At 43.1% G+C, this 13,039-nt stretch overlaps 1 protein-coding gene and 1 pseudogene across 2 annotated transcripts; both read right to left on the bottom strand.

The window, feature by feature from the left end:
• Positions 1–2,450: 2,450 nt before the first annotated feature.
• Positions 2,451–2,891, bottom strand: LOC310830438 (ribonuclease pseudogene; annotated as a pseudogene). Its single transcript has one exon. The product of its transcript is annotated as a ribonuclease pseudogene (transcript).
• Positions 2,892–9,840: 6,949 nt separating this feature from the next.
• LOC310829282 (ribonuclease-like) lies at positions 9,841–12,467 on the bottom strand. Its single transcript, XM_083707578.1, has 2 exons — positions 12,329–12,467; positions 9,841–10,627 (listed from the first exon to the last, which is right to left on the bottom strand). Exons 1-2 carry the CDS (start codon positions 12,450–12,452, stop codon positions 10,188–10,190), a joined length of 564 nt encoding a protein of 187 aa, XP_083563704.1. The 5' UTR covers positions 12,453–12,467; the 3' UTR covers positions 9,841–10,187.
• Between the last annotated feature and the right edge of the window lie 572 nt (positions 12,468–13,039).

Raw genomic sequence — 13,039 nt, 5'->3', positions numbered from 1 at the left:
ACCCCCTCCTTTGGTAATTCTTCACAGAACTCTAGCCCAATGGTTGCCATCAACTTGATTTGAACTGATTTTATAATGAATTGTTTTTATAATGCTGTATTATTTTACTGTTGTTAGCTGCTCTGAGCCCGGCTTCGGCTGGGGAGGGCGGGATATAAATAAAATTATTATTATTATTATTATTATTATTAGGAAAGGACCAAACTTAGGTGGTCACATAAACCATGAAATCCCACACATTACGCTCATGGTCATTTATGTGAATAAAGAGCAGCATGTGCGTACGTTGTAGATTTGTTCATATATCACATTATGTATTTTATTTTATTTTTAAACATAATTCCTGGACTTGTAAAAAAACAAAACTATATTAGAGTAACAGAAACAAGTGAGCACTTGGGTGTACATGGTGATCTGACACAGGATAAAGCTTGAGTGCATCCGTATCCACAAATCTGCATTGAGCCTGAATTCCAAGAGCATCCCTCGTTCAAATGTTGAATGAGGCTGAGATTATCGTCATACTTGTAATATGTTCTATTATCATCCAAGAAAAAAAAATCACAGGAAAACATATTGAAATGCAAATGTTCAAAAATGTTGCCAACTTTCAAATGCAGGCTTACGTTTCATTTTCACTCTAATCAGAAACCGTTGAATCCAAAATGACAACTGTTTAATAGTTTTCTCAGCTGTTGGACAGGCAGCCTAATGCGGAGGCTGTCCACCTTTTGGGCCTCAAGGTCACGTTTGCAAATGTGTGTGTTGTGGGCACCACAAATGCACTGCAACCAAGCAAAAGCTGCAGCCTATTATAGTGACTACAGAAGAATGTTTCTTGCTAGCCTCATTTCAGTGGGTGGAGTGGGGGAACTTGAAGGCATCTGGAAAGACATCTGTGGATACCTTGGTGACCCCTGACCTGATGCCACTAAACCTATAATTGTCTAATACAGTATTTCCCTCTCTCTCTCTCTCTCTCTCTCTCTCTCTCTCTCTCTCTCTGTGTGTGTGTGTGTAAAGCAGTGGGAAATCCAGCTTTAATTTTTGTAATGATGGGGGTCAATGGTAGGGAAAGATGTATGTAGAATAGGACAGGTTTTTTCTTATACAATGGAACCTTCTTCTCGGTTGGCTTAGTTGACAAACAAATTGGCTCCCGAACGCTGAAAACCCAGAAGTAAGTGTTCCTGTTTTCAAACGTTTTTCAGAAGCTGAACATCCGATGTGGCTGTCGGTTATTGTTTCTGCACCAATCGGAAGCTGCACCTTGGTTTTCCAACGTTTTGGGAGTTGAACGGACTTCCAGAAGGGATTAAGTTCGAGAACCAATATTCCACTGTACTAATGGCTGGAGAAAGTGAAGTAAAATGGGCCAGATTAGACTGATACCTATCTTCAATATGTCCCACGTGCAGAGGAGAGACGACTCTGGATAGAATTGGGTAACCAACCATGCGGATTAACCCTATGTGTCTTGGATCTTGTGGGTTTACAGCATATGCAAATGAACCTCAGCATGGACACCTGCCAGTAGTATCAGAGACAGGGTAGGAAAACAGCTGCTCTCTTTTGCCCATCCATGTATATCCGGTGAATTTGGAAAACACATTGTTTGATGTGGCATGAAATCTCTGGATGATCCAGTCCCACAGTTTTGGATCTGATAATGGAGTCCAGCAATATCTGGAGGGCCACAGGTTCCCCACCCCTGTATTATGTGGCCTGACAGGTATCTGACAACGCCTTAATCTGAATTTTAATGTCCCAGGCAAGTGGCCAAATAGAACCTCTAGCTTAATGGGTTATATAGTGAGCAGCCCCGCATTGATCCAAGGAAAGGACAATGTTATGTTTCATTACATTGATGAGCCTTGTAAAGAAATAATAGGTAATTTTTTTTCTTTATATTTTTTATTAAATTTTCTGTTTTACAGTTGAATATACTCATTTTTACATCCTTAAAATATCAATGACTTCCCTTCTTCTCTTTCTATGGTTCATTTTACATATCATAAATCCCTGCATATTTTACAAAAAACTAAACCATTCAGCATTCCATTATTACATCCATCCGGTGCTTTTTTATGAAAAAAATGTTTAGGAGTACTCTCATTTTCCTATTCATATTGAAATACTGCCCCTCAATGAGGCCAAACTTAGATTCAAAAAATGTTTAGGGGTATGCGTACCCCAGAAAAAAGCACTGCATCCATCAAAACTTATTTACACTGTTAAATTCATCTTAATGCTGCCAACGTTTCCAGCTGTACACAATTATTTCCCAAGAAATAATAGGCAAATTCTTACCACACTATACATACGTTAACTTTGGGTAAGTGAGATTCAAGTGACAATTCTGTTGTGTGTGAGCTCTGTGGAACACCAGCTTTCAATGATTTTTACAGCTGTTTAGTGCTCTTGCTGCAAGTGGAAAAAACAAGCCTGCCCTACATGAAATTGCTTTCTTCAAAATGGACAGGCCACCCTGATGCATTGCAACCTATGAGAATATGCCTTTGTCCCGTGTGGGCCCAGTAGCGGCACTGGCCCCGCGAAGTTCCCTGCAGCTTGCAGGTGGTGACGGATAACTGTGCCCTGCTGAGCCTCAGGGCCCGGCGGTAATGGGTTCCGCCTCTGTTGCAGATGTCCTTTATGTTGCTCCTGGGCGCATGGACAAAGCTGTTGGTGTCTTTGCAAGGCCTCGTCATCCCCCGGCGCAGCATCATGGCCCCGCAGTAATCCTGCCCGGCCACATTGGTCCGGGGGAAGTCGCTGTGCTGCCTCAGGAACTTCTCGTGCCGAGGATTCTGTGAGGAGACGCGGCTTACGATCAGGCAGGAGGCCAACAGGAGCAGCAATAGCGCTTCGTTTCCTCTCAGGGAGATCATTGTTGCTGCTGATTTCCGACGAACCTGCAGCCATCGAAAGGAAGCCGGTGAAATGTTTATTTCGCATCACTTTACAGTGGTACCTCGGGTTAAGTACTTAATTCATTCCGGAGGTCCGTACTTAACCTGAAACTGTTCTTAACCTGAAGCACCACTTTAGCTAATAGGGCCTCCTGCTGCCACTGCGCTGCCAGAGCACGATTTCTGTTCTCATCCTGAAGCAAAGTTCTTAACCTGAAGCACTGTTTCTGGGTTAGCAGAGTCTGTAAGCTGAAGCGTATGTAACCCGAGGTACCACTGTATATTTTTAAAAAATGGGCCGCAGTGTATCATAAAACAAATACGCATTGCAAATGAAGGTCAAGATTAAAAATAAATAGTATTTAAAGAAGCATGATTGACAGGAAAACAAAACAGAAAAAAATCAAAAAATCAAAACTCCACATGGAGTTTTTTTTATTTGTTTTACTTGATTTTTGCTTGCATCGTTGGCAATGCAGTGAACAATACAAGTGGTTTTATTCTGGGGACGATGCAGGGATATGCATACCCCTAAACATTTTGTGAATCTTTGTACTTTTGTCCATTTACTGTATTTATCTTTCCTGATCTGAACTATAAATTGGGGATTTTCTTGAGTTAAAATGAGAGTACCCCTAAACATTTTTTATATAAAAAGCACTGAACAATACCATAAGAAGTATTGTTTACCATCAAACACAGACCATTGGTCCATCTAAATCAATGTTGTCCACACTGACTGGCAGCTGCTCTGTGGGGTTTAAGTCAAATGGTTGCATCTAGCTGTACAGTACCAATGTGAGAGAGCTACTTTGCCCCAGTCTCAAGACACCCACCGCAAAGGTAGGCTAGGTCAGTGTAGTTGACGCTAGATGGCAACAGAGAACAATAGCTAGTCTGTCATGAAGCAGAAACTGTGTGTGAGAGAGATTGCGATAGCCTTCAATTTCTGTTCAGGAATGTTTTTACGGTGCCCGTATGCAAAAGAGGGCAAAGTCTCTCACATGTTTGAAGGGTTCTCTATCAAAGCAGGGTGTGTATCAGGCATAGCTTGGTGGCAGGGAAAAGCAAAGTCAAACATGCTGGAATTCCCACTATTTGAAAGGCACAAGGACTGTGTTTTCAACATTACACCAAGTGATCATCTTAAAAGTGCTCTTTGGGCAATTTCTTATTCTCTCTCTCTCTCTCTCTCTCTCTCTCTCTCTCTCTCTCACACACACACACACACACACACAAATTCTTGCTCTGCATAGACTAGAACAAACCCACAGGTGGGTTTCATTGGCAAGACTCAGCTCTGGGACATAACAGGTAATTTGAAAGAAAGAAAGAAAGAAAGAAAGAGAACAGTCCCTGAGAACAAAAGTGTTTACCATTATTTATTTGTTTACCATTTTGTAACAGAAGAAGCACTAAACATTGAAGGGAAAATAGCTTCTTTCAAACAAGTAAAAAAACCCCCAAAACTCAGTTATTGTTACCATTGTAACAAGGAACTAGTCCCTCAGGGGTCTCTCACACCCCTTACCCTTTTGCTCAGTTAGTCAGAGGCTCAGCAATAGAGATGTACTTTCTGGGTGATTCTGCTGTGTGGAAGGGAATCAGTTCCACGTGAGACCCCCCCTTTCCTCTGAGGGACAGTCGTGGATACATGCAGCAGGGTGCCTTATTCTCTCTCTCTCTCTCTCTCTCTCTCTCTCTCACACACACACACACACACACACAACACACAGTCACACACTTCAGACCTTCTTGTGTGTTGTGACTGCAAAGCACATACTGTTAGAATATTTATTTTTTTTAGTCTGGGGGGAGCACAGAGTCTGGGTATCCTGTGCTCCTCTCTAGATGCTTTTCAGTGCCAACTACCATTAAGCCCCAGCCTGCATAACGGGTGTTCAGTGATAGGAAAGGACGATCTCTGCTTCTAGTCAGTGAATATTCTTCACATTTACAAAGCTGAGGAAGGTGTTTTTATATTAACAGACAGGATTGTAAATTGTTTTTATATGCAACAATGGCAGCAAGAATATTCTTGGCACAAAAATGGAAAAAAAGAAGAATTACCGACAAAAGAAGAGTGGCAGATGATATTAATGTGCTATGCAGAATTAGACAAACTGACAGGAAGGATTCGAAACCTGTGGGACCAGAGTAAATATTTGAACTATTTGAAAATCAATTGTAATAAACAGATTACGATAGTAGGACTGCAAGAAGTTTTGTAACGAGGACTATGTGAAATATTGCAAGGAAGACTATAAAGAGATTAATCAGTTAAGGACAATTAAAAGTAATAGAGAAATTAAGAAATGCAGATTAAGTGATAAAGAATGGAAAATCTTCAGGGGTAGTTGACGGAAGTCTAAAATATTGCATAAGATAAGAATTTATGTTAAATGATTGTTGGAAATGATATGTTAAAAAATTAATTAAAAATTATTTTTAAAAAGGAGAAAGGCGTTTTTAAGGCCAAATAACACACATGCATCTGAAGGGACCTGAGATTTCCCACTCTCCCCTTCTTTACAGCCTAGTTGATACTGGAACTGGGATGGGGGAGAAAGCAGGCACTGGCTCATAGGGAAGTGATACTGGGAAGGGTCCCTGCAAACGTTTGTGTTTATTTTTATGCCAAACACAAAATCTCTCCTCTCCATCTTCTGCGTCACAAATGTGCACGAGGAAACAAACAGGGCTGCCGCCTCCTCACGTAGTTTGACCTGTAAATTGTCACAGCGAGGGCCCCTCCATTCGCCCTTCGCAGCAAGGAGAGCAAACCTGTGGCCCTTCAGATGTTGTGGACTACAACTCCCATCATCCCTGACCACTCGGCATGCTGGCTGGCACTGATGGGGTTTGAAGTCCAATAGTATCCATAGGCTGGCAGCTTCCCCGCCCCTAGCCTACACGGTGTAAGTCTAGCTGGGTTGCAACCAATGTTTCCTTTGGCGACAGACTCAGCCTCACTCCCTGACACAAGCTAAGGACCACAATTTTATCACCCAGAACGATTTCTGCACCAACTTACGCGATCTTCTCAGCCAGCACTACTCAGAAATGCCTCCAAATCACCCAGGGGGCTGTCAGAGCGGTGAATTTGGTTTCCTGTAGAACTGAACATTTCCCCTTGGGCTCTTTATACCCAGCCTAGCCAGCTGCTGGTAAAAGGTTAGTACTGATCACATGCAGCTGGATTGAACAGGCAGACAATGTGTGGATCACTGAGATGGAGGGTAGGGATTAAGAAGAACAAATGCACTGAGGATCAAGACACAGTTGACCTCATCGTGGTTTGAAGTCTCTCTGTTAACCAGTAAAGATAACACTACTTCCTGAATCCTTCTGAATATTTCTCCTGGGTGTGTGAATCCTGCAAATCATCTTCATCATCACTTCTTGATTGATTTAAACAATACTGTTACTGGGAATGGGGAGGAAATTTGATTCAATTCACACTTAATGGTCAACATACTTAATTCACACTTTCTGGAACATTCTGCCTATTGAAAAATGGCCAACCTTAAAATTCGCACTTTGGTGAATTTTTCAGCGCAGTTCTGCTGCCAGGCAATGTGTGCAAGAATGCATGTGCTGGAGTAAAGTGTGCTTATAAATGCATATGTAAAAAAATTAAAATAAATAAATAAATGCACATATGATTGAGAATCACATTAAATTGGCATTAAAGAAGGGCAAATTGCTTTGCAAAAAAAAGTATGCGTTGGGCAAAATGGCATAAAACATGTATGTATTAGGAGAAACACCACTTGAGGAATAAAAAATTTCAGGGCTTATAAATGAATTTGTGCCAAGCTGCAAGAGAGTCAAGGGTGATTTTAACTGGGGCCCTCTTTCCAATATTATCACATTTATAAAGTGTGTATATATATGTAGAGAAAGAGAGAAAAAACCCTCCATGGAGCTGTACAAGACACACCTCCAAGATTAAAGCGATCATGTGCATTGTGAACAGACATCCCAGAAACTAAGACACCTCTGTATTTCTTCATCTTGCAAGGGAGGAAGCTAAGTAGGATGAGGTTGGTGGAAATGAAGAAACCTGTTAGTAGCATGGAGCAAACATACAGCAATGCTTTTTTTCTCCTGCAGTGGCAAAAAGAAGTACAGTTGTACCTTGGTTCTCGAACGCCTTGCAACTTGAACGTTTTGGCTCCTGAACACCGCAAACTCAGAAGCAGGGCTGTAGCTAGGGAGTGGTGAGGAGGACCGTGCCAGGGGTGCAGGCGAGGGGGGTGCATGCAAAATTAGCTAAAAATATGTCCATAAATATGTCTAGAAATAAAAATATTGATTATTGCCTCTTAAGAAAAGGTTTTAAATAGAGGGTGAATTGAATGGGGGTAGGGTTGGAGGAGAGGCGAAAAGAAGAGCTAATTTGTCAGTGGCTGGGGGCGCAATCTGGACAGTTATGCTAGGGGCACAAGATCACCTAGCTACGGCTCTGCCCGGAAGTGAGTGTTCCGGTTTGCGAACGTTTTTGGGAAGCCGAACATCCAACATGGCTTCCGTGGCTTCTGATTGACTGCAGGAAACTCCTGCAGTCAATCAGAAGCTGCGCCTTGGTTTTTGAACGTTTTCAGAAGTTGAACGGACTTCCGGAACAGATTCCATTCGAGAACCAAGGTATGACTGTACCTCAGTATTGTCCTCACTGATTTTTGATAGACGTTCCCTTCTTAGGAGGCACAACAGCTGCGTCCAACTCTATGACTCCCTATTCTCTACACTCCAACTGTATAATTATTAGAGCAACAGAACTCCATGAAACACAAAGGACAGTCCAGTTTCACAGAGGGTTGCACTTCTGTTGAACTCTGAAGTGTAAACGCTAGATTTCTTCAGCAACATTCTGGACATTCTTAGCTCTGATCCTAGGCCTTGTCTTGAGATGGGAACACCATTGTCTCCTGAGTCGGTCAATATTTGGCCACTAATAAAGGAGTAGCAAACAGGAACAATCCATTGTAGGCAGGAGGATTTTCTGAATTTATCATAAGCTATTGTTCACCAGCCTATTGGAGTCACTCTCTTGCTTATCTCTTAACCAGTCTCCCATTTCTTATCCCAAAGGTGATGGCTGGGGCAAACCCATCTAGATAAAGCCAAAAGCCTTTTCACTGCCTAAGATTTTTTCCAGGCAAAACAGGTTGTAGCTGGCCTGCCTCACTAGGAGGGGCTGCCCCATTTCCAGGAGTCACTTCAAAGAAACAAATGGACGATTAGAGCTTTTTAATCTCCCTGCAATACTCAGTTTGGTCCAGCAGGGCTATTATTACATTACGTTCCTTACGTTCATTTTAACTACTTTGGTGTTTTTCTTCCCTGTACTCATTTGGGGCTCTGATTCAGTTATGTTTTCAGTGTTTGGCTGATTTTGTCATTTCTGTTTTCTTTAGAGGAACAAACAAGACTGTTCAATCTTGGCAGATACGTTGCCTCATGAGGCATGCCAACTGCTGCCTTGCAACTTCCTACTTCCCCTTTGAAAAACGTCTAGAAACATATCAATCATTTGGTCGTTGGCCTGTTTCCAAACACCCCTACCAACTTCTGTGGTCAAATGGAGGCCTCTCTTCTGTGGGAAAGTATGCAAACACTTGAGATTACAAAAGGTGACTTTCACAAGCCAATTTAGCTTGTTCAGAGTAATGGCGTCATTGAACAGGTTTGCTGTTGCCATCACTGAGAGCCACTTAAAAGTGGATGAAACCACACCACTTGATACTGGTAGGTAACGGTAAAGGTAAAGGGACCCCTGACCATTAGGTCCAGTCGTGACCGACTCTGGGGTTGCAGCGCTCATCTCGCTTTATTGGCCGAGGGAGCCGGCGTACAGCTTCCGGGTCATGTGTCCAGCATGACTAAGCCGCTTCTGGCGAACCAGAGCAGCACACGGAAACGCCGTTTACCTTCCCGCCAGAGTGGTGCCTGTTTATCTATGTGTACTTTGACGTGCTTTTGAACTGCTAGGTTGACAGGAGCAGGGACCGAGCAACAGGAGCTCACCCCGTCGCGGAGATTCGAACTGCCGACCTTCTGATCGGCAAGTCCTAGGCTCTGTGGTTTAACCCACAGCGCCACCCGCGTCCCATTTTGATACTGGTAATAAACTGCTAAAAGAAAATTTGTGTGGTGCAGACCAGATAACATCACAAAAAATCAACCACCAGAACTATGTTTTCATAGGTTCCTGTGCATTCATGGCTCATCCTATTCATGTTACTATAATTTGTTTTAACAACTTTCAATACTGAATTCTAAGTTGCTGCTTTTGAGCCTGTTAGAATGGAACATGTTGCCTTCTAGCAGGTCACCTACTTAGTTCAATATTGCATTCTCTGACTTCCTTAAGGTCTTAGGCAGAGGCCATTCAAACTACCTGATAACTTTAAAAACAAAGCAAAATCTGTAGATGCCAGGGACTGAACTGGGGACATTATTGTGCTCTTAACAATGAGCTATAACTTGTTCTCCAAACTGACTACTCCCCAAGAACCAGAATCAACACCTGACGTCCCTGGAAGAGATGCGGGAGAAATCCGGCTCTTTGTTTGGATACACTCATACTACATCATCATGCAACAAAATGGTAGACTGAAGCTTTTCAAGACTGGATTTGTTTGTTTGTTTGTTTGTTTGTATTCCTGAGCAATGCCCTTTATGAGGCTACTGGTATATATAGCAAACACATTTAAACTCCATAGTCAAACAAACACTATCCACACACAAAAGGAGAGGTCCTGGGAAACCCCAAAGTTTACTAAGGTACCCAAGCGGGGAGACCTTAAGTTTTGAGGACCTTTAAAAAGTTCAAAGAGGGGTGGAATGGAGTGTCCTGGAGTAGGGCATGTTTAGCTGGCTGCCACTTCACTGCCGTCTTTTATTGCAAATAACAACACAGTTCTACATATGTAAAGGAATATTTTATTGCATGAAACTGCAAGAGAAGACCATTCAGTCACAGGTGTTCTCAGATCTCAGCTTTAATCTTTAGCGGGTGTTAAAACGCAAGGATAGGAAAATGCATTCATATTGCTTTATGACCACTAGATGGCATGCATTTTATTAAAATATAAAAGCAGGAGGGAAAGACTGGAGGGACTGCGCCTCAGAGAAAGCAAACGGCAGCATTTGAAAAGGCAAATTGCAGTTGAGATACACAAACAGAAATAGCTTTTTTAAAAATTCTACCTGATTCTAAAAACGGGATTTAAAGCACTGTGATTCAATACAAGTAAACAGAGACATCTAAAGAGGCATTTTGAAGTGAACCGGCACCCCGTTAGTGCAGCCCACCCGAATGCGCTGGGAGGTGGACCTGCCTCTGTAGTTACAGGGGGGTCTCTGGGAACCTCCCCCAATAATGCGGCAAGCTGTGAGGTCAAAGGGTGTGTTGCTGTCATAGTAATTCTCGCTGGCGTAGGTCCCCCCGTCACTGCAGGTGGCATCCACGGCCATGGGGTCCCCATGGATGAAGGTGTTGGAAGGTTTGCAAACACCGTCGGTCATCCCCCTTCTCTGCATCATGAGGTTGCAATAGCGCCGGGCATCCAAGTCGCTTCTGCTCTTTGGGAAGTCGATGTGCTGCCGGCGGAATTTCTCGTAACGGGATTCCCTCTGGGTAAGTGCTGGCAGGACCATCAGGAATAGCAGCAGCCAGCAGGCAGTCGTCTCAGCCATGGTGTCTGCTGCACTTAGGAATGGAGAAGGGAATTATTATTAATTTCTTTAAAAAAAATTGTAAGGCAATTTGCACACAAAACTGAATGATTTTGTGTAACTATATACAGTGGTACTTCAGGTTACAGACACTTCAGGTTACAGACTCCGCTAACCCAGAAATAATACCTCAGGTTAAGAACTTTGCTTCAGGATGAGAACAGAAATTGTGCAGCAGTGGCGCGGTGGCAGCGGGAGGCCCCATTAGCTAAAGTGGTACCTTAGGTTAAGAACAGTTTCAGGTTAAAAACAGACCTCCGGAACGAATTATGTTCTTAACCCGAGGTACCACTTTACAGTAAAAGCTGAAGAGCGGCCACTGCTTTGATTGGCTAGGTTGAATATCAACACAGATCCTCCGCAGGCATTGGCCTGCCTTCTGTGATGTCATTCCTGAGTGTTCTAACCTCTGAGTGGGAAAGAGGTGCTCATGGAATGTTAACAAAATGCGGCTTCTACAAAGAAAGCGAAAGGTCGCTTGAGCAGCATGTAAGGGCCACCAATATCTGGGAAGAGAAGGAGCTGAAAGCTCTTTGCAGGAAGGAGGAAGTGTCACAGAAAGGATGGTTCAGCTCACCAAAGCCGATTGCAAAAAGCTCAGTGTAGAACATGTTAACAAGCAGGGAGGTTGAGTTGATTCTTTAGTCTTCTGCTTTAGTCTTCTGCCAGGATAACAAATGAGTACAATCTAGAAAGCTGTTTATGAGGTCACAAGCTTTTTCATCTGTGTTGAACACATAGTTTAGATAGTTGGGGTTTTTCCTCATCTCCTGTCATAGCTCCAGGTAGAGAAGCAGGGGCCATAGCATAGACTGAGAGATTGATCGATCAGTGATAAACACCAGTGGAGGCTGGTGCAGCAGAGCAAATGGGAACTCAGGCTCCATGAGACAGCCCTCACCTCCCTAACTGTCCCCATATACATGCCATTCAAAATATAAACAACAATAAACCGTAAAATAAAATTTTATTTTTTAAAATGAAACAAAACCTACAGTAAGATGGAAAATAATGATTATTTTTTATACTTCTGATTGGCCCAAGAGGCTCAGTGGTTTAGACCACAGCACCACCCACGTCCCTCATGCAGAATCTAGGCACCCTATATATAGAAATGAGCAAACCAGTGATATTTTAGGGAGCAGGCTAGCAGGCGGGGCCCATGACTTACACCATAGGAGCCTACACAACACAAAACACTGTTGCTGTATGTAGGTTTTATTTTATTTGTTTTTTATCTTATATTTTGGAAATGTACATCCAGTTGTTGTTTTTTTCCTTTAATTTTTTGGGGGGCCCCCAAGAGAGTGGGGCTGTAAGCTATAGCTTGTTTAGCGTATATGTAAATCTGGCACTGTTCACATGCAGCGGAAGTCCCTAACTCACTGAGGGTTTGAGGCCCATTGACTGCCCTCACCTGGTTTAGCTTGCCAGTCAAAACTGTTCTGGGGTGTGGCTGCTGTCACATGCTGACAGCTTCTGGGAGCCACAGGTGAGAGCTGAGTGCAGGGTGGGGACCAAAGGAAAGGGGAGAAGAAGGAGCATGACACGTTCTTCACCACAGATACTACCCCCTCCCCTAACACCCCATACACTCCAGAACATTTAATTATAGCAACTCATTTGAATGCTTGGGCCCTAATCCCCTCACTTTTTTCAGCAGATCCTACCTGCCTTGCAGAGCAAAATGGTCCCCTTCTGAGCTGTGTTTTTCCCTTCTCGAGATCTTGTTTTACCGAGATGGCGAAACAGATCAAGTTCCCAGAAAACCTTTTTTTTTTTTTTTAATGGCATATTTTGCAATCCTCTGGACTGTGTGGGAAAGTGGGAGGCTCCATTGCAAAGCTGTTTGAGGCAAATTGGCTGGTTCTAGACCACTCGTTGCTTATTAACAAATGGATCCGGTTCAATTTTTTATTTTTTTAAAAAAATCAATATCATCATCTTGCCCTTGAAAAGGTGCTGTGCTGCCAAAATGTGTCAGGGCCTCAGCGTTGACAAAGCCAGGACAAGGCTGAAAACCGCACCCTGCTGATCAAGGGCGGCAGGAGGGGGGAGAGACTTTTGTTACATATTTCTAAGGAAAGAAAAGATGCAGAGCATCTGGAACTGATAATATTTGGAAAGGAAAACATCACTAGCCACTTTCTTCTGTTATACGTCAACCAAGTGAAGGAGGACCCAGGGAGGAGTAAATAACTGCTGCTGAGAAAATTAGACTGAAGAAGACGACTGCACTTTGGAGCTAAAGAAGAGCAGTTCAGATCAGCCTCCTCTCCCTCTGAAAGGGAAATGTCACAGATCTTGTCCATCTTCCCTCGCTGAAACCTGAATCTTGTGGCATGGGCCTGTGCTACTGATAGTCTTGCATTCTCTGCCTT

Source organism: Podarcis gaigeae (genome assembly GCF_964106915.1).
Source record: "Podarcis gaigeae genome assembly, chromosome: 13".
Classification (NCBI taxonomy): Eukaryota; Metazoa; Chordata; class Lepidosauria; order Squamata; family Lacertidae; genus Podarcis; species Podarcis gaigeae.
Note: the sequence above shows the minus strand (reverse complement) of the source record. Positions and strands in the feature narration are given on the sequence as shown.